General features: G+C 36.5%; 1 protein-coding gene across 1 annotated transcript in view; it reads left to right on the top strand.

The window, feature by feature from the left end:
- tefu (Serine/threonine-protein kinase tefu) overlaps positions 1-20,739 on the top strand; it is a 222,120-nt gene that overhangs the window by 129,526 nt on the left and 71,855 nt on the right. Inside the window, exons 13-15 of the mRNA XM_090379277.1 lie at positions 5,137-5,347; positions 8,377-8,532; positions 18,506-18,628. Of these exons, the coding sequence (XP_090235403.1) occupies positions 5,137-5,347; positions 8,377-8,532; positions 18,506-18,628 (490 nt within the window). The remainder of the gene's footprint in view (positions 1-5,136; positions 5,348-8,376; positions 8,533-18,505; positions 18,629-20,739) is intronic.

Raw genomic sequence — 20,739 nt, 5'->3', positions numbered from 1 at the left:
TCCGGGCTCCTTTGCGAGTGGGAAGGAGCAGCAGTGCGTAGCACATACTTCTTGATTAGACCGGGGTTCGAGCCCGTCACCACCAAATACGGAGGATGCGGAAAGGTCAAGGGAATGACCATCGCATATCCCGGAGCAATATGGCCTTAGTTGCTAATGCTCCTAAAATCCAAATAACAAACAAACAAGCTCCTTTGCGATGTATTTTTTATAGTTTCTGGTGTTGATTACCTGGTTTTGGATAGCCAGCATGAATCCTTCAGTCTTGGGGAAGAGTGTCCTGCTTGTGAGCCTTGCATTAGAAGCAATGTTATCAATATGATCTTGATGGATATCGATATGATAATTGTAGTGTCTGCCATGGAGTGTCTTCTTTGCCTATCTTTCTAACTTCGTTTCTTGTGCTGTATGGATGGGTGGGGATTCCTCACTTAGGTTTAGTGGGGTATACCACTTATCTATCTTCCTTATGGCCTGGTGGAGTTGTGCTGTGTTGTTCTCGAAGTAATCCTTCAGGTTAACTGTTGCTCTATCAGGCCCCTTCCTCCCTCTTTCCGAGCTATTGTTAGTCTCTCCACTTCTGACTTCAGGTGGTGTTGGCAGCTCTTGGTCATCATTGTCCTTGTCTTTTGCATGATATCTTCTAGCTCAGTGTTAGTCCAATCTATGACCCTCGAAGGTGTATGTTAGTACTGGAGCTGCATAGATGTGTATGGCTTTAACTGTGTTCACTCCGTTCAGTTTTGCTTTCAACAGGTTTCTGAGTCTCTGATGATATGTTTTGGTTAGGCACTTCTTGATTTCCTTGTGCTCTAACTGCTGAGCCTGCATCATTCCTAGGTATTTGTAGGTAGGTCTTGCCTTCTGTCATAGCTTCAATCTCTTTAGACCAGTCAGCAGCTGGTAGTTTCGGTCAACTAATTTTCCCTGGTGCAGTGTTTGGGTCTTGCATTTGTCTAGACCAAATTCCATCCTTAGGTCCTTGCTGAATTCTTCGGTGATCCGGAGTGGTTGCTGGAGTTGCTTTTTGGTTGCCGCATAGAGCTTGAAGTCATCCATGCACATCAGGTGGGTGAGGGTGTACAGGTTCTTTCTTCCTTCTTTGAGATTATATCCATACTTGCTGCCATTAAGCATGATGGATAGCGGGTTGAGTGCTAGATAGAACCAAAGTGGGCTCCGAGCATCTCCCTGAAAGATTCCTCTTCTAATGGGGATTGGCCTGGTTGTGATGTTCTCAACCTTAACCTGGTTGTGATGTTCCATTTCGCCATTGTTGCTCCTAAGAAGTTTGTCACTATCGGATTGACCTTGTAGATCATCAGGATCTCTATTAGCCAGCAATGAGGTACAGAGTTGAAGGCCTTGCAGTAATCGATGTAGGCCGTATATAGGTTGCAGTGCTTCTTATAGGCTTGCTCCATAACTGCGACATCTATGGTTAATTGCTCCTTGCATCCTTTGTTCCTCCACTTGCATCCTTTCTGCTCTTCGGCCATTATGTTCTGACTCTCTAAGTGGTCTGATATCTTCTTGGTTATGCTGCTGGTCAGGATCTTGTACATCGTTGGGAGGCAGGTGATTGGCCTGTATTTCGCTGGGTTTCTTGTATTTTCGTCTTTAGGCTTCAGATATGTGACTCCTTCTGTGAGAAACTTCGGGATTGTCTCCGGGTGCCTTATCATTCTGAACTGCTCTGCTAGGTGCTTGCGTGTGCAGATAAGCTTCTTGTACCAGTAGTTGTGGATGTTGTCAGTTCCTGGTGTTCGCCAGTTCTGGGTGTTCCTGATTGACTGTTTTACTTCTTCTTCTCGAATCTCCCACTCTCTCATCTCTTGTATGTCCTTGGTTTTCTTCCATTCTACTTCTATCCAGGGTGCTCTGCTGTTATGTCTTACTTCACTGCTCCAGATATTTCCCCAGAACTCCTCGATCGTCTTCTTCTCAGGTGGTCCGTTTCCTGCTTTCTCATCTTCACCCAGTTTCCTGTAGAAGACTCTTTGGTCCTCATCGAAGATTCAGTTGTTTATTTTCCTCTGGGAGCTCTCTTTTTTATATCTGCGTAGTCTCTTGCTGAGTGCGAGGAGGTTCTGCTTCAGTTTGTCCAAGTATTCTCCTATTCTCTGATTTCTGGTCTCATGTTGTTTGCTGTGGACGCTGTCTCTTTCTTGAGGATGCTCTTCACCTTTCCAATCAATTTCTTACTTCTCTTACCCTGTTGGTACTGGGTCAACTGACCTATCTTGACTCTTAATTCTTCTATCTTTTGCTGAAGTCTTATTTCCCAAACTGGCGGGAAAGAAGACTTCAGCAGAAGACTTTATTTTATTATTATTATTATTATTATTATTATTAGCTACGTGGTGCAAAGAAGCCTGAGACTTATGCTGTATTAGCCAAAAAAAAAAAAAAAATTCCCCGAGTTACCCTGAGAGAGAGAGAGTTAAAAGTAGAAGGGAATCACCAAGAAAGAGAAAAATGAAGATATCCAGCTCAGGACCCTGGGTGTGCCAGGCCCATACTCACCAGATGTGAGCCCCTGGGTAAGAAGACTGCTGCACAAGTTAGAGCAGTGTGGCATTGGAAGCAAATTGCTGCTATGGATAAAGGGATGGTTGAGTGGGAGAAGACATTTCTCTTCATTGACTGATGTTATTAGTGGAGTCCCCCAGGGTTCAGTGTTGGGTCCATTGTTGTTTTCTGTATTCATTAATGATATTGATAATGATATATCAGGCTTAATGTCCGAGTTTGTAGACGATACAAAGTTCGGCAGGGTTGTTAATGACACTAATGACAGTATGCTGCTGCAACAGGATCTAGAAAAGTTGAGTAGATAGGCTGAGAGGTGGCAACTGAAGTTTAACATTGACAAATGTATAAAGTACAGCGTATGGGAAGCAGTAACCCCAGAGTAACGTATCAACTGTGTGGTACTACACTGACAGAGGTAGAGAGTGAAAAGGACCTGGGGGTAATTGTGCAGGCAGATATGAAGTTTTCTGAGCAGTGCAGACGGTCTGCAAGAGTAGCCCATGGTGTCTTGTCAATGATATACAGGAATTTTTCTAGCAGGGATAATTAGGTGATTATCCCCTTGTATACCCCTTGTATAAGGCAATGGTCAGGCCGCACCTTGAGGTCTGGAGGCCTCATTTTAAGAAGGATGTAGAACTGTTGGAATGAGTACAGAGAAGGGCAACAAGATTAGTGAATGGAACAAAGGGTTGCTCTTACAAAGAAAGGTTTAAGTTTTGCAAATTACAGCGTCTCAAGACTAGGTGATCTTGAGACACTGTAATTTGCGAGGTGATCCGATTGAGGTGTGTAAAGCCTTGAATGGTTTGAGCATGCTCAAACCATTCAAGGGATTCATCAAACAACTGATGGGATTCAATGCTGATGTGATTCTTCCTCTTGCTCAGAATAATTGCCTGAGAGGGCATAAATTCAAATTGAGTAAAGACAGTTGTAGGATAGTTGTGTGGAAGTTTGCCTTTAGCCAGCGGGTGGTTGATTGCTGGAACAAACTTCCATCTGTCGTTGTAGAAGTTGATAGCTTAAACAGATTCAAGGCAGAACTAGACAAACATTTGGAGTGGGTAGATGAGTGAATTGAGAAGGGAGTGTGTGTGTGTGTGTTTTTTTTTTTTTTTTTTGTCTGATGCTATATAAGCTTGCTTTCTTGTGTCATGCACCCTTGCTAATGCTAAATCATTGCAATTGAGCTTTATTAAAATGGTGTATTACTTTTATTGGTTGCTGTTTCTTCCTGTCCCAAAGTGTAAAACATAAAAATCATTAAAATCTGTTCTTAACATTAGACTTGACTTTCTATTTTCAAGAAATATATATATATAAAGGAAGATTCCTCAAGAAGTGAGCTAAATTGTATAACTGAAGAAGTGTATTTTTAGAAAAAATTTAATAAATATTTATGCTGAGTGGGAAAGAAATTTATTGATGCTTGGGGTGGTAGAAAGATGACAATTACATGTAGTGGTCTTTGTAGCTATAAACACCACTAGCACATGATATGATACACATAGTAGTGACTATTTAATACCACCGGTACTTGTAGCAACCGATGAAAAGGCATGAATTTGATATCAAAATTGTTACTTGTGAACTGAACTTTGTCTATTTACTCTCATTGCCTATATTGGTTTCTACCTCTATGAGCCTCCTTGATATAGCCTCCTCCCGAATATTAGACATTTTAATACTTGAACACTATTTTCATCAAGATGTGCAGGCCTTTCCACATGAGTGAAACAAGTGACAAGTTTGCCAATTGTTTTGGAAGGTCTGGTTACATCAGACTAAAGGAATTTTTAAAGGGCCTTTTCAACCAAAGCTGTAGTTTTTCACTCTCATGGATGAACTAGGATTCCCCCTTCCTTTTGTTTTATTTTTAGTTGGTCTTGTGACAAAAAGAAAAAAAAGTTAGAATAAGTACCATTATTAAAACAACTGTGTGTTCAAAGGGTAATTTCAACATTTGCAAAACGTTCTGTGATAACAACGGTAGCAACAACTGACCTTTGTCAGAATTATATCTACATAATTTCATGCACATGTAATCATGCCTGTGTAGCTCAGTTTTGTAACATGAATATTATGTCTTTTATGTGGATCATGACTGCTTAAGGAGGAAACGGAGTAAAATGTCTATAAATTTGTTGAAAGTAACCTCAGAAGTATAGTAATCAAAGTTGAGCTACCATGTATTATTAATTTGCTGAATAAATATCCATTTTCTTGAAAAAGTATTAATGTCAAAATAAATTTGTTTGTATATTATTTGTATAAAATTTTGAATTATTTAAACAGTAACAGTTAATTGATTTTTAAGTGTTAGAATGTTATTAATATACCGTTCTACATTTCATAGCATTACTTTCTAAAATGAAATACAAGTGCATTTTTATGTAAATAGTATTCATTTAAGTAAAAAGTTTGAGTTCCCCCACTACACATTAGTTCATACATTCATGCACCCAGACACTCAATCACTTTTGGCTCTCCCCCACCTCTGTAAATTGGAATGGCTTAGTTATTTGACTGAACTTGTAATTTTGTGTATTATTTTTTTATCTTTTCCTAAAATACATGTACTTTCTTCTTATTTTGTAGAAAATTTACTGTTGCTGATCTACTCAGAAAATGGGAATCCCAAAATCGTATTCCTGAAAGTGATTTTGAATTTTCAGAGCCTTCTTCCTGGCTACAGTGTGTAATTTTACAAAAATTAGCTGCAAAATTCCAGAAATCTGACATCATTCAGGGACTCTCAAAATTACTGGAGAGACATGCTAAAAAAGCAAGAGAAAATGGCTATTTGGAGGTATGCTGTGTGTGTGTGTGTGTGTGTGTGTGTGTGTGTGTGTGTGTGTGTGTGTGTGTGTGTGTGTGTGTGTGTGTGTGTGTGTGTGTGTGTGTGTGTTCCTTCATGGATTCTAAATCTTTCATTTAGAGCAATGGACAAATATTATTGCACTCATGATATTTAAATGAATTACGTCTTATGCCATATTAAATTATGATCTATAAACCATGCTTATTATCATAATTATGCTAATCTGTTATACCCATTACAGATTAGTATTATAAATCAGTACTTTTGGACTATCAGCCTTTCATGCTCTATTTTCTTCCGTGCTGTCCTACTTCCTGTTAGATCTTTAGTCGTAGCCAGTATAAGCCTCTCTTTCCTCTAATGCTTTCTTGACACCATCGATTCACTTTCCTCTTAGTCTATCTTAGACTTATTACCATTTTTGTTTTTTTTTTTTTTTCAGAACACTGGTGGGCAACCTTTATAAATGGCAGGCCAAATAAAATGTCTGTGAGGTACACGCAGGCCAAGTTTTTTTTAGCTTTCCATTATTTTTAGGATTATTAAAATGGAATATCATAAAACAGTTTTATGTTATTTATTGTAATATTTAAATGTACACATACATATAATTAAATTTATTAATAAGAAAAATGAAATGCAAATGCAAGATAAAATTACAAAAATACAATTATAATAACAAAACACAATTATAATAACAAAACACAAAAACAATTCCAGTAACAAAAATTGCAACATTTTATTTTTATAATATTTAATGAGAGATTTAATACTGTTTATTTTTATCAGTGAATCGATATTTGTCATAGCAGTGTGCAGAGTATTTTCTAAATTTACTTCAGAAATGCCATTAATTCAAAAATATATATAATGAACAGTTTATTATATATTTTTTGAAAATGGCTGCAGGCTGGCTCATGCATGTTCATGAGTCAAAGTTGGCCCGTGGGCTGGAGGTTGCCCGCTCCTGCCTTAGAATATCTTTTTAGCTAATCCTTCCTATCCTTTCTTTATCTGTACCACCTTAGGTTTGCTTCATTTACCTTCATTATATTTTATCCTTTAGTAGTAGGGTACTAAGAGTATGGATTAGATTTTAATATGATGTAGGGTCTCCTTTTATTTGTAATACTGTGTCTACAGAAATATTTCTCCAAAAAAAAAGTTTTTAATTTGACAAATAATATATTAGTTCTGAAAATATATTATTTTCCCACCCAATGTTTGTGTTGGGAATTGTTTAGTTTAAAAATATAGTCTTGTTCAATAAAATTGGAATGGAATGTAGTTGGAAGAAAAGTGTTATTAAGAATATCACACTATCACTGCTTTGTAAGATATCATCCAACAAAAATGTTTTTATACATACCATTAAAAGCAGGCATAGTCACATTTCCACTACTATGTTTCACTCCCTTTCAAAATATTCTCAGGACTGGTGCAACATCCCAATTCTTCCATCTAATAAAAATAGCATATATTGTGATTTGTCACTCCAGAAACACCTTCTGGATGGAAATTTGCAATAATTAATAATTACTCTTTTGATAGGACTGTTTATGGCTGCATAACCTTCATTCATAATCCTCTGGTTGGTTCACTTGTATGTGTATATGGCCATGAATGTCCCTGTTGCAGACATAGTGATTATAGTTTACTACTAAACTGTTGATGCACTCCATTTGTACAGTTGACTAATTACAATGTCTGTCTGTAATAATTATACATTTATTGCTGGTAAGTTCCAAGTGTAGTACCAAGGGCTTTGCAGTGTAGCTAATCAAGTGGATTAGTTGATTTTGAATAAATAAATTCATTTTCATATAAATAAATTAGTGTATACTATGCTTATTTTAGAGTAAATATCTTTTCTTTTTATTGCCACACACACACACTCACGTAAGTGAATCGAAAGATCACTTTTTTTTTCTTGGTAGAGAATCAGTGACATTGTCCCTAGAAATTGACCCTTGTTTAGGTAATATTTGAACTTCTTTTTCTTTTCTTTTTTTTTTTTTTTTTTGAGTTGTATAAGTAAAAGAGGGGAAAGTGCACCAATGGAATTTTTTTAATAGTATTTCTTCCTTTCCCATAGCAGATTCTCTTGCAAATGAAATTATTGCTAGTTTCTTATCAAAATTTCAAATTGGAATTTTTTTTCCCTCTTTCCCTTTTCTGTAAATTTTACTTCCTTTGAGATTGTTTGGTTTCTGCATTAGAAACAATGGTAAATATGAAACTATTACTCAATTTCCCTAATAAATAAATATTATCAGTTTTACTATTAACAGCAGAATTTCATTTGAATAATGTACTTAAAAAGGAAGCAGCAATCAGCTATCATGATTTGCGAGTTCCTCGTCAATTTCAGAAATGGAAGTTTCTGTGAGTTGATGTTTGTATGAATTTTTAATAGTCTTTACAAACGTGTGACACCCCTCTGAATCTTTTGCTCTGAATTTCTAGGATATTTTGCTTTATTTTTCATATCCTTTGTGTTTTTTTAGTTCAAATGCAGGGATAAATAAATAGAAGAAGACAATTTGCTTACCAAATTAAACACTGCAAGGTTATTCAAAAGATCACAGAAAGCATTCTATAACTGTGAACATTTACAGAGAACAGTATGATATGATATGAGGACGTTATGTGGTGAATTATCTATTTATAATAATAATGATGAATTATAAAGAAACATTATACTATGTGATATTATGCCACTTTAATCTCAAATCTCAGAATAATCCAATTTACTAGAGCAATTAGCTAAATTTCAGAATTCTTGTTTAAATCTTCCCTCAGACAAAATGTTATATTAAAACATTCAAAGGCAGTCACCCATGGCAAATACTATGGACTAAATATTCCAAGTACAAATTCAGAAATATAGCTCTTGATTTATTAACTTGGATTTTTCTTTTTCTGGGATTGAAATTTGCATTTTTTTTTTGAGATTGATACGTATACTTTTGTAAAGTTTTTATTTGATGTTCACTGAAGTTCTCTTTCACTTTTAGGCAGCTCAGAGAGCCATCCATCAGCTAAATAACCTATCTGTTGGAACTGAGTGGGCATTTCGAGCTGAACTAGAAGAAGCCAGAATTTGTTGGAGCAGATCAGAATATCTTCCTGCCAAGCAAATGCTTAATTCGTATTTGAAAAAATTGGATCAAGTAAGTTAAAAATAAAAAAGAAGAAGAAGAAGAGGGTAGGTTTAAAGTTTTCACATCAATATGCTTCTTAACTAAAGCATAATCCCCCTCCTGTCCTGTCTGTCCACATTGTACTCCCCATATTCAAATTCAGCATCACTTACGTGTGAGTGACACCATGTCTCGGCTATCCCTACAATGTCTGCATTTGATGACTTAATCAGTACTTCAAATTCAAGTTTATTTGCAGTGCTCTTGGCATTAGTGTACATGCAAATATACATGCACATGTTTCTTACTCTTAGTTACCCTAACACAGCCCATGTGTTCAGCTGTTCCATGATGACCTACAGCAGGGCCTGAAATCCCCAACACCTTGCTTTCCAGGCTGCGGCATATTTCAATAGAAGCAGTGCAGGGATCACCTCTGCCTCTGCCTCATCAATTATTCTGTGTATCCCCCCCAAGCTAGCAGTAGTACCTTGACAGCATTAACAAATATGCTTGCACTCTTTCTATTAAAGTGTATCCCATTCCTGTAGAAGCAGTCTCTCCTGTTAACAAGCACAGACCATGCTGAGAAAAATTCTACCCCATGAGCCTTGCACATTCTTTCCATGGCAGAATTGATTGACAAGGCTCTCAACATATATTCGCTCCTCTCATGTCTAGGCAGAATTGCAGACACTTTCAAATTTAATCCTAACTCCTAACTTTTTCCCAACATTGCTCTATACTTGTTAAGTAAGTCCTCTGATCGCCTACTCTTAATATCATTAGTGCCAATGTGTACAACAATATTACCTTTTGTGCCCTTAAAAGATATCTGCTATACAATGTCATCTACTTTTGCCCCTGACAGACATACCCTGGTCCTATACCACATATTCTTTTTGCACAACATACTTCCTGTTTTTCTGACAATAGAGTCCCTGATTTTTTTTATGAAAACCCCAAACACAAGCGGTATTAGAACCCTTAGTACCGTGCATGGGTTGAGGGTGAGAAGACAAAATAAGATATTTGTTGACATTAGACTTCAACTTCTGTAGACTGTAATTTTCAGGAAATACGTATGAAGAAAGGTTGTTCCAGACAATGGCAGTTGTATGAATAAAATAAATGAGGAAGATGAAAAGTTGGTTCTGTGAGTTTGAAGTTGGACAGTAAATGGGTGTTGGCTGGTGGCAGCATGTGTTCAAACTGTTTTGAAAGAGAGAGAGCGGGAATTATAAAAGCCAGTTCAGAAGAACAGTGCCCATGGAAGTATCTGTAGAAAAAGCATGCAGCAGAAACAGTACATCTATGAGACAGAGAGTGGAGAGACTGTTAGACATGAGTCATTAATTAACCTAACTGCTCTCTTCTGAATGGAATCTAGAATCCTGAGTGCCCCAGATGTGGGAACAATATTCCATGGTAGGGGCAGACTTGCTGTACAGAGTGAACAGCTGTTTGGAAGAAAAGTAATTCCGAGAGTAAAAAAGGAAGCCAAGTTTTTTTGATGCAGAGGAAGCAATATTTGTAATGTGCTTATGCCAAGAGAGATTGGAAGTCAGGGTAATCCCCAATAGAGATATATGATCTTGCCTAGAAATCGGAATGTCGTCGAAGATAAGCATAGGAGCAGAAGAATCCTTTTTGCAAGATATAAGACTGGACTAAGTTTTAGAAGGATTAAAATCAAGTTATCTTTGTCCCACTGGAAAATTACCTGGAGATCAGCATTTAAGGAATTGGTAATGGATGTTCAAGAAGTTGAAGCCATTTGTGCTGCGCAAGGTTTCTCAAACTGGAAAGTAGACTGTTATGTGCTATCATCAGCAAAACTATGGATAGGATTTCCAGTCAGTGGAAGAAGGTCATTAATATGCTCCTCTGGAACCAGCACATTCTGCCTTGGAGATTCCTGCTGTGTTGGCTGATGGACAAGTGTAAACTCTGGTGTTGAGTTGAGCAGCTGAGAGCTTGATGTGCCCACATTTTAATTCCTTCAAGGCTATCTACCCTACTCTTCAGACTCATAAATGCCACTCAGAACACTCAGTTGGCACCTAACTGAGTGTTCTGATTGGCATTTATGAGAAAACTCAGTTGGCACCTAATTTCTTGCACCTAATTTCTTGGGGATGATGAGTTTCAGTACGGCTTGTATAATGTATTTAGGAAGGATAGGTTAGATAGAAGGGGTGGTGGGGTAATGCTTCTTATCAGAAGCAGCCTGAGTGTGACGATAACTTTCCCGGATTCAGACATTTCACATGCTAATATAGAGTCTGTATGGTGTGAGATAGTTGGAAACAAAGGTATAATGCGAGTAGGAGTAATCTACAGACCAGGTGATTGTGAAGATTATGACAAAAGCCTCTACATGCAAATGGAATGGGCAAGTAAGCATCAATGCCTTATTATGGGTGATTTCAATTTGTCTCTAATTGATTGGAGTAAATGGGAAGGAAACTCGACATGGGGAACAAAATTTTTATATCAACTAGATGACTGTTATTTGTATCAACATGTCAGGGAAAGTACTAGAGAAAAGAATATCCTAGACCTCATCATCACACATGAATCAGATGACATAACAGGGCTGACAGTAGAGGAACCAGTAGCAGGAAGTGATCACGGAGTTCTACGGTGGATGATGACAAGAGAGGTAGCAGAAGTAAAAGGCAAAGGAATGGGTTTTAATTTCAGAAAAGGAAATTACGATGCCTTAAGGTACTACATGGCCTCTATTAACTGGGTAGATATCGCACAGAGAATGAATACAATTGAACTGTGGTACGCTTTTAAAACATTAATCACAGATGCCTTGAATGCATATATACCATTAAAAAAATACTCCACAAGAAGGGTTCCAAGTTGGATGAATAGTGAAGTTGCCACATTACTTGAGCAGAAAAAGGTGGTATGGAAAGGTTACAGAGCAATAAAAAGTACTGAAGCCTATAACAGCTACAAGGTGATGTGTAACAGAGCCACAGAAAAGGTTCGACAGGCAAAGGCAGTTTATGAGAAATCACTAGCAAACAGAGCAAAGAGGGGAGATAAAGAATTCTTCACATATATAAATGCCAAGAAGAGCAGGACAAACCAGATCGGACCTTTACGTAAGGGAAAGGGGATAGTAATAAATACACCAGCTGCCGTTGCAGATGAACTCAACAGTTATTTTGCATCGATATTTACAAATGAAAAGCCTTTTGTGGCAATGGGAAATTGTGGGAGCGAAGTTGAAAAATATGTAATTAATGATATTGAAATTTTGCAAGATTGTTTAATGAAAAAACTTTCGAGCCTACAGACCAGTAAGGCTCCTGGAGTTGATGGAATATGCCCTATAATCTTAAGAGAGGCGGCAAGCGAGTGCATTGAACCATTGAGGCTAATTATGCGAGCATCACTAGACTCTGGGGAGATTCCCTTGGATTGGAAAAGTGCAAATGTATCTCCCATACATAAGGGTGGCTCTAAAAGTGAAGTTGGAAATTATCGACCTGTCAGTCTGACTTCAGTAGTAGGGAAAATCATGGAGGCAATGATCAAGGGTGGAATTCAGGATCATTTGGATAGAATTGAAATTCTCAAGGATACTCAGCATGGTTTTGTAAAGGGAAAATCATGTTTAACAAATCTGGTTCACTATTTCGAAAGGGTCACTCACGAGCTGGATTTAGGGAATAATTTTGACATTGTTTATTTAGATTTTAGCAAAGCTTTTGACTCAGTCCCACATGAGCGGTTGCTTTATAAGTTGGAACAGGTTGGAATCACTGGGAAAATCCTTAGATGGCTAGAAGGATGGCTTCAGGGCAGGAGGCAGAGGGTTGTGATATTTGGCTATTCCTCAGATTGGGTTGATGTAAGAAGTGGAGTTCCCCAAAGATCAGTATTAGGACCACTGTTGTTTTTAATTTTCATAAACGACATTGATGAAGGGATAGAGGGCGTCATGTCTAAATTTGCAGATGATGTTAAAATTGGTAGAGTAGTTAATGATCACTGTCAAGCTGAGCTTCTTCAGAGAGACCTAGATAGACTTCAGGAATGGTCAGAAAAATGGCAGCTGTGCTTTAATCCAACAAAGTGTAAAGTATTACACCTGGGAAACAGTAATCCCAAAAAAACTTATTCACTTGGTGGAGTTCAACTAAACCCAGTACTGGAGGAAAGGGACTTTGGTGTTACGATACGGTCAGACATGAAATTCTCTGAGCATTGTAAACAGGCTGCAAGGAAGGCCCATGGTGTCCTATCGATGATCTATCGAACTTTTGCAAGTAGAGATAGGGACGTGATAATCCCATTATATAAGGCTTATGTTAGACCACACTTGGAATACTGTGTTCAAGTATGGAGACTGCACTAAAGAAAGACATCGAGCTTCTTGAAAGGGTGCAAAGAAGGGTAACTCGCCTGGTGAGATCGGCAAAAGGGTGTCCTTATGAAGAAAGACTTCGAATATGTGGGTTGCAGAGTTTGGAAACTAGACACCTTAGAGGAGATTTGATTGAGGTGTTTAAGGCTCTGAGAGGCATCAGTAAAATGAATGAGGACAAAATTTTCAAGATTATAAATGATGCTAGAACTAGGGGACATAAATTCAAGTTATGGGGAGAAATGTTTAGATTGGACTGCAGGAAGTTTTATTTTAGCCAGCGAGTTATAAATTACTGGAAGAAGTTGCCTTCATGGGTGGTAGAGGCCGACAGTTTGGGGAAATTCAAAGGTCATCTGGATAGTACTTTCGGGTAAGGGAAGCGCATAGGATGATAGGTTTAATTTCCTTTTTTTTTTTTTTTTTTTTATTAATTATTATTATTTAGTTATTTATTTATTTTTTTTTTATTTTTTTTATTTTTTTTTATTTATTTTTTTTTTGGCTGGTGCAGCATAAGCCATAGGCTTTCTTGCACCATGCGGCCGTTACTAATACTAATACTAATACACACACACACACACACAAAGAAATCCCCCTTGGCTGTATCTTGTTCTCTTCCAGAAACATCGGCAAACATTGCACAAGTTACACATTTTATTAGGCCATGATTCGTAGTAGAATCATCCCCTTTGATTCTCCCCAAGCCACCGAACTCCACCTTGGGCCCTTTGTTTTGCTTCTCTATTTTGGGTCATGATTTAAATACAATTTAATTGATCACCAATGAAAATTAACAAAATTAATCATTTTAATTCATAATACTACACTAAGCCAATAGATACCTAAATCCAGTGATATTTAAGAATATTACTTAATTTAGATCTGCAGTGATATTTATTATGCTATCAAGTTTTACATTACACCTTAAGCTATCAGGTTCAAGATATATATTATGCTATACCATTACGATTTCAGTTTTAAATTAGTTATATCCTTACTAAAAAGTAAAGTTTATTAGCTAAAAACAAAAAAAAATGCCTAACAAGTGATTAGAACTTTCAAGCTACTTATTTATCACAATTAAAATCCTACTATTCCACTGCATTACTAGTTACATTTTACGATATTCATACCAAAATGCCAATACAATAGTAGTACGAGTAATAAGTCATAATTTAAAAAATCACTAGCTAACAAATGTGAAACTGAAAATAAGCTAACAACTCTTAAACTATTTTACAAACACAATTTAATATGTTAATTAATTAAAAAATACATTTAAAATTTCCAAAAAACTTATCCATTCCCACAAGCTCAAAATTCTTCAACCATTCACCATTCTAGTTCTGAAATTATAACGGTGAAAATTTCCATAGAAAGGACCTCTTAAAATGTTAACTATATAAAGGCAGTGAATATAGATGAAATTAGACAAGAAAGGCTGAGAGCTGGAGGAGAGATGGTATCATGGCGGTTACATGAAAATAGAAAGATGGGCTGCATTTGAACAAGGGTGGTGCAAGCCTTTGCCAGTGTCATTAAACAGAGTTTATAGATTCAGGGAAACTGCCAGTGAGAGAGACAAGGGTAATACTGTTTTTGTAATGATATGGCCACAGTGTAACACATCTCACAGGTTCTTGTATGAAGCCATATATTATATTGATATTGGAAAGATGTACCAAGTACAGCAGTGTTTTAGATGAACAGGAAGCTAATGCTAAGGTAACAAGCTTAATTAATTTAAGGGCTATGTCACAGCAGTAAACAATACAAGAAGACTTATTCTAAACTGTCCCCTTCAGTGTCAGGAGTGTTGTCAATGAAATGAGTGGGTTTGAACTCCTGCATAGGACAACTGACACCAACATAATAGAGCTAATAAAAACTTAGTGTCACCTAGAATGATGAGTTTTGCCATAACATGTGAAATGTATTTAGGAAGGAGAGATAGGAGCACAGGAGCTGGGAACCCCCTATTATGTATCAGAAGTATCTTCTGCTCAACAAGAGCATTCCCAGATTCAGAACTAATGCATGCTAACATTGAGTTCATACACTGCCTTACCATTAATATCTGGACACCTCCATATCTGTAAATGATATGGAGGTGTCCAGATACACCTTTACTTACAGGAAAACTATTAATGTGTGCTGAAATGTTTAGCCTTTATGACAGCCTCTAGTCTCCATAGACCACACCACCAATTTTTTTTTAAATATCCTCTGATATTTTCTGCCATTCAGCCTTCAAAGTGTTGACCAATTCAACTTTGTTTTTTAGCAGTCTCCCCTCACATGCACCTGATGATCCAGTTCATCTCACAGGCTCTCTATAGGATTGAGGTCAGAGCTCTGAGCTGGCCAGTACAACTTTTTGATACTTGTCCTCAAACAAGTCCATCACAATGTGAGCAGTAAAACGCAATGTTGTCCTGCTGGTGGAAGTATGGACCTTCCCCAATGTACTGCCACAATGTAGATAATGTATTATTGTCCAGGACATCTAGATAGACCTCAGCATTTATGGTTTTGTCTAAAACAACCATTAGCCCCATATCAAACCATGAAATACAGCCCCAGACCATCATGCTTCCACTGCCAAACCTCATTGTCAAGATGATACAGTCTGGCAGCTATTTCTCTGGGCATTTTCCACACCCAGGCATGACCATCAGACTAGTAGACCATATAATGTGGCTTGTCACTCAATAGCATAGCTTTCCACTGGTGTATGGTCTAAGAATGGAAGACCTTATAATGAGCTAGATGGCATCTGGCATTAATCAAAGTGATTAGTGGCTTGCAGATAGCTCAGCATGACCATGGTAACCCATGTCATGTAGCATCCTGCACATTGTATGGGTGTTGACATGTGTCCCAGTCAGCTCACTGAGTGCCTGTGTGTGCTGTGAGAATGTCAACCTATGTTCCGAGAAGAGAATTCTTTGCAGGGCTCTCCTGTTACTTTCCATCAGCTTTGGAAGTTTTCTGGGTAATTTTGTGATAGTTTCAGCACCAGTCCACTTCCATTTGCAGAAAATATCACCTGTTGTTAACCTAGGGATCCATAGTGCTGTTGGTATGTCCTGTACAGACTAATTGCATGTGTAGCATATTGTCATTCCATGTTGGAAGTCTGTTAACCATCATTCACAGCATATTGCGTTCACAATTGTAGTTCTATTTTCTCGAAAGCTTATGAGCATATTTATAGATGTCTGACATATGGTGCTTAGGTAGGATGTGACCAGCTATCAGTGGAGCAGTGTCCAGATATTAATGGTAGGGAAGTGTATGGTGTGAGACATAAAGTAGGAAGAAAAGCAAAAACAATAGTGGGTATAATTTACCGACCGGAGACTTTAACGATATAGCAAGAGCATATGGATGGAATAGGGTCATAAGTGTGAGTGCCTTGTTATGGGAGAGTTTTGTCTACCTCTTATTAATTGGAGCATTTGAGATCAAATTTTGTTCTCCATGGTGAAACTACCATGGGGACAATATTTTTAAATCAATTAAATGATTGTTATCTATATTAGCATGTTTGGGAACGTACTAGAAGTTAAAATAATCTAGAATCATCATCCATGAATTCAGGGACCATTACTAATTGAGAATACAGCATGGGGTGAGAATATAGATGAGTTATGAAATAACTTTAAAGCCACTTGAGCAGAAATCTTGTTTTCATTTGACTCATATTCATAAAAACATGTTTTAAATAAATTAAATTCCTCATTTGCTTTCATAGCCTTATGTTTCGCTACTCTATTGACTTTTCTTGGTTATAATTTTTGAATATCAAATTAAGGATCTTTGCATTAGAATATTACTGTTCATGTTTTAATGCAGTGTAGGAGTGAATAAAATTTATTTATACAAAACAGAAATAGTAGTAAAGATTTATTTTTATTTCTTTTTATTGTCTGAATTTAAAAACAGTTCAATATTTCTACTGAATAATAAATTTGAAAAAAATAATTATTTATACATGCATACACTGACCTCCACCATATATTTGGGGAAGAAATAAACAGAGGCTGTGGTTTAAGAAAAGCAAGATTTAATACCTGGTGAAACTATCTGAACTTTAATAACTTCATCAGGCTTGCATGGTACCCACTATTGATATCTCTATGCTGGCAGCAGCTGATTTATTATTTATTAAAGCTGTGATACATGCAGTTGCTTTGGTACAGGCAGAACCCATCATCATAGAATTTTCACATTGCCAGCATAGCATGCTTGTTTGGGATGCCACATTTCACATCAGCATTCATTATTCATTGCACATCTTTTGACATTCACATCTTTTGACATAATGCACATCTTTTGACATTCAGTTTGCAACCTGTGCTATAATTTTTGTTGAAAGAAGTTAATCATGGGCTAGTACTCTGGATGGATTATGGGTATGCTTCCCTGGAGATTGTGTGGAGGTAAGAATTGGAGTCCATGTACCCTGCATGGTAAAGTGCTCTGGCCTAGTGAGGCACTATCACCAAGGCCAGCGGCAGTTCTTGATGCTCCTGACTAAGGGATGGATAATACTCCAAAAGACACTTAGTTAACATGGAGGATGATAGTAAAAAGGGAGTTTATTTTGCACCAAACAACCAAGGTCATGATGCATCTGTATATACTGCCTGTGATTTTCATATATTGTATAGTCTGTTTGCTTTGTTTGCTTCATAAAAAAAACCCAATTTACTATGTGGGGGGAACAAGCACCCACCGATAAAAGTTCCTCCTCTGTGATGGGATTTGAACCACTTCATTTTTCCCTTGGCATGGATTCTAACCATAATGCTACCAGAAAGGCCATTAGTATGGAGATGAGATATAAAGAAATACTTCTCTTTTTTTGGGGGGATCTTTTGAAGTCCATGTTTTTCAGCTAACTAGGATTGGTTAGTTGTAGTTTGAGAAGGATGCAGAAGAAACACTGAATTGTCATGCATACACCAAATTGTTGTATTCACCAAATTGTCATAGCTACTACTTGTCGTTCACCAAATTGTCTTGTACACTGTACTGGTATACAATGAATTGACGTGGATCCCTGCTAAATCATTAATTATTCATTCTATAATTAAAATTAATGTGTGCTAATCCATAAAATAAATATATATTAAAATTTACTAACACTAATATATATTTATATAATAATTTCTAGTCATAAGTCATGTTGGTACTCTTCTTATGTAAGCCTTTTGGTTGTGATAGGTTATAGCGTAACATCATTAGAAGAGGATCTACATACATCTTTTTTTCTTGTCATATCTTCTTTTAAATATCTTTTCCTGAGTTACTATTCTCTGTAATGTATTCCAGTAGATGTTAGAGGATAGTGTACCTTAGGAAGCATTCAGAAATTTAAAAGGAAAAAAAAAATTCACAAACTGAATTCCAGCAATAATTTCTATACTTTTCCACGCAATATATTTCAGTCATATTAAGCCTTTAGATTGTTCCTTTATAACCAGTAACTAATGAATAAGGTCACTACATATTTCAAACAATTCTTGTGTAAAAGTAATGCTGATTTCAGTAACCAAATATTTCATAGTTTTAAATTATTTATTTCTATATTTGGTATTATAGCTGGCAAAAAGTAATTCAGATTTATTGGGCCTGTATGCTGAAGCATTAACAGTGAAAGGTTCTTGGCTTGCTGAGACACATTCTGAAAATACTGCTTGCATTATAAAAGATTATTTAGAAAAGGTAAGGAAATTTGTGACTTTGCTAAAAATTGTAATGAATGTCTTAATTCGAATGAATTAAAAATTGTAATGAATTGTAATAAATTAACTGCATTTAACATATGGAACTTTATAAACTCCTAAGAGTTTATCTTTAAAGTAGATAACATGTAAAATTCTGCAAGGTTCTTGATATGTTTTAACTGTTTTGTTTTATTATTAGCATTAGCATTAGTAGAGGCATTTGATGCAAGAAAGCAAGCTTATGCAGCATCAGCCAAAAAAAAAAAAAAAAACCCACTTCCACTTCACCCCTCTGTTCGTTCAAAATACCTGTCCAGCTGAGCCTTAAACTTATTTAGGCTATCAACCTCCACCACAAGGGATGGCAGTCTGTTCCACCAACCAACCACCCGCTGGCTAAAGGCAAATTTCCGCACATCTATCCTACATCTGTCTTTCCTCAATTTGAATTTATGCCCTCTCAGGTGATTTTTCTGAGCTAGAGGAAGAATCCCATCAGCATTGAGCATGCTTAAACCATTCAAGGCTTTATACACCTCTATCAGATCACCTCGCTGGTGCCTAGTCTCCAGACACTGTAATTTGCAAAACTTAAGCCTTTCTTCGTAAGAGCACCCCTTCGTTCCATTCACTAATCTTGTTGCCCTTCTCTGTACTCGTTCCAGCAGCTCTACATCCTTCTTGAAATGAGGCCTCCAGACCTGTATACAGTACTCTAGGTGTGGCCTAACCATTGCCTTATACAATGGAATAATCACCTCCTTATCCCTGCTGGAAAAATTCCTGTATATCATTGACAATACTCCATGAGCTACTCTTGCAGCCCGTCTGCACTGCTCAGAGAACTTCTCAGAGAACTGCTCAGAGAATTATCAAAAACAGTAACTGATAACTCCCATGTATGTTCATCATTTACATTCTGAGACCTGCATGTATACAAATTATGTTTTATATCCTCTTGCCCATTTTCCAGAATAAGCAGTTTGTTGAAAACTACTGTGAAAATATTTTTCAACTACCCTCATATAAAATATTAATATGAAACTCATACATAAATTTTAATGACAAACAGAATGCAGAAGAAAGTAAAAAGAGAGAACCACTACCCAATAGATTTATTCACTTAGCCACAAAAAATCTCTTTCACATGATCATTCTTGTTAACACAGCTGTCAACTTAGTCCATTGAAGTAAATTATTGATACTAGTTTCATTTTTTAATATTAAATTTTATTTCTTCAAATTAACTGTAGTAAATGTGTGGCAAAAAAAACCACAAGAGTAAGCATACTAGCCCTACTAGCACCATTCAGTATATTTGAATAGTGTACTCAATGCATTTTGAAATAAAATCAGGAAATTATTTTAAAATTAGGCAATTTTTAATGGCATTCTTTCTTTATGAGGACAAAAAAACCTATATTTAGTAACAAGCCATCTTATCCAAATAAGTATTATTTATTTTCCTCACTTCCAACACAAGTTGGAAATAAGGTTCAAATCAAAATCAGAAATAATACTTTGAGCAAATACACAAGAATACCATAGCAAAAATCAATTAAATAAGTGAGCACATGTTCTTTTTGTAAAGACCTGATTTTTTATCCTTATACATCCCCAACTATAACATAATTATGCAAATATAACTATTCGGAGGAATACTAAAATTAACACTGATATAATTCTAATGGCTATTTTAATTTTTGGTTTTTTTATGCTTTTATTAATTTTAATAGCTAATAAATTCATATTTATTTTGACACTATTTTTTCTTTCTAAGATAGTGTGCATAACTACTTTCTTTACATCATATTTATCCCCCACAGCAAAGCATACATTTCATCAGTACCGATTAAGATGTAATTTTGTTGATAATTCCACAAGCTTCACATTCACAAGCAGGCAAAGAATGTATTCTTTGCAATGGCATTGAAATGGGGGACTGCTGATATATAGGATGATCATTTTAAATGAACTTATGAAAATGCAAATAACTTAGACTGAGTGCTAGAAATATTAAATTTAAAAGTAACATTCTTTATTTTGTGCATAGTACACTGGTGTGCAAAACATAAGGACCAGGCAGGTTTTCACCTGTAGCTTCTCATA

The sequence above is a fragment of the Mastigoproctus giganteus genome, chromosome 8 (assembly GCF_048544385.1).
Source record: "Mastigoproctus giganteus isolate SK-2022 chromosome 8, ASM4854438v1, whole genome shotgun sequence".
NCBI lineage: Eukaryota > Metazoa > Arthropoda > Arachnida > Uropygi > Thelyphonidae > Mastigoproctus > Mastigoproctus giganteus.
This window is presented reverse-complemented; position numbering and strand designations above follow the sequence as displayed.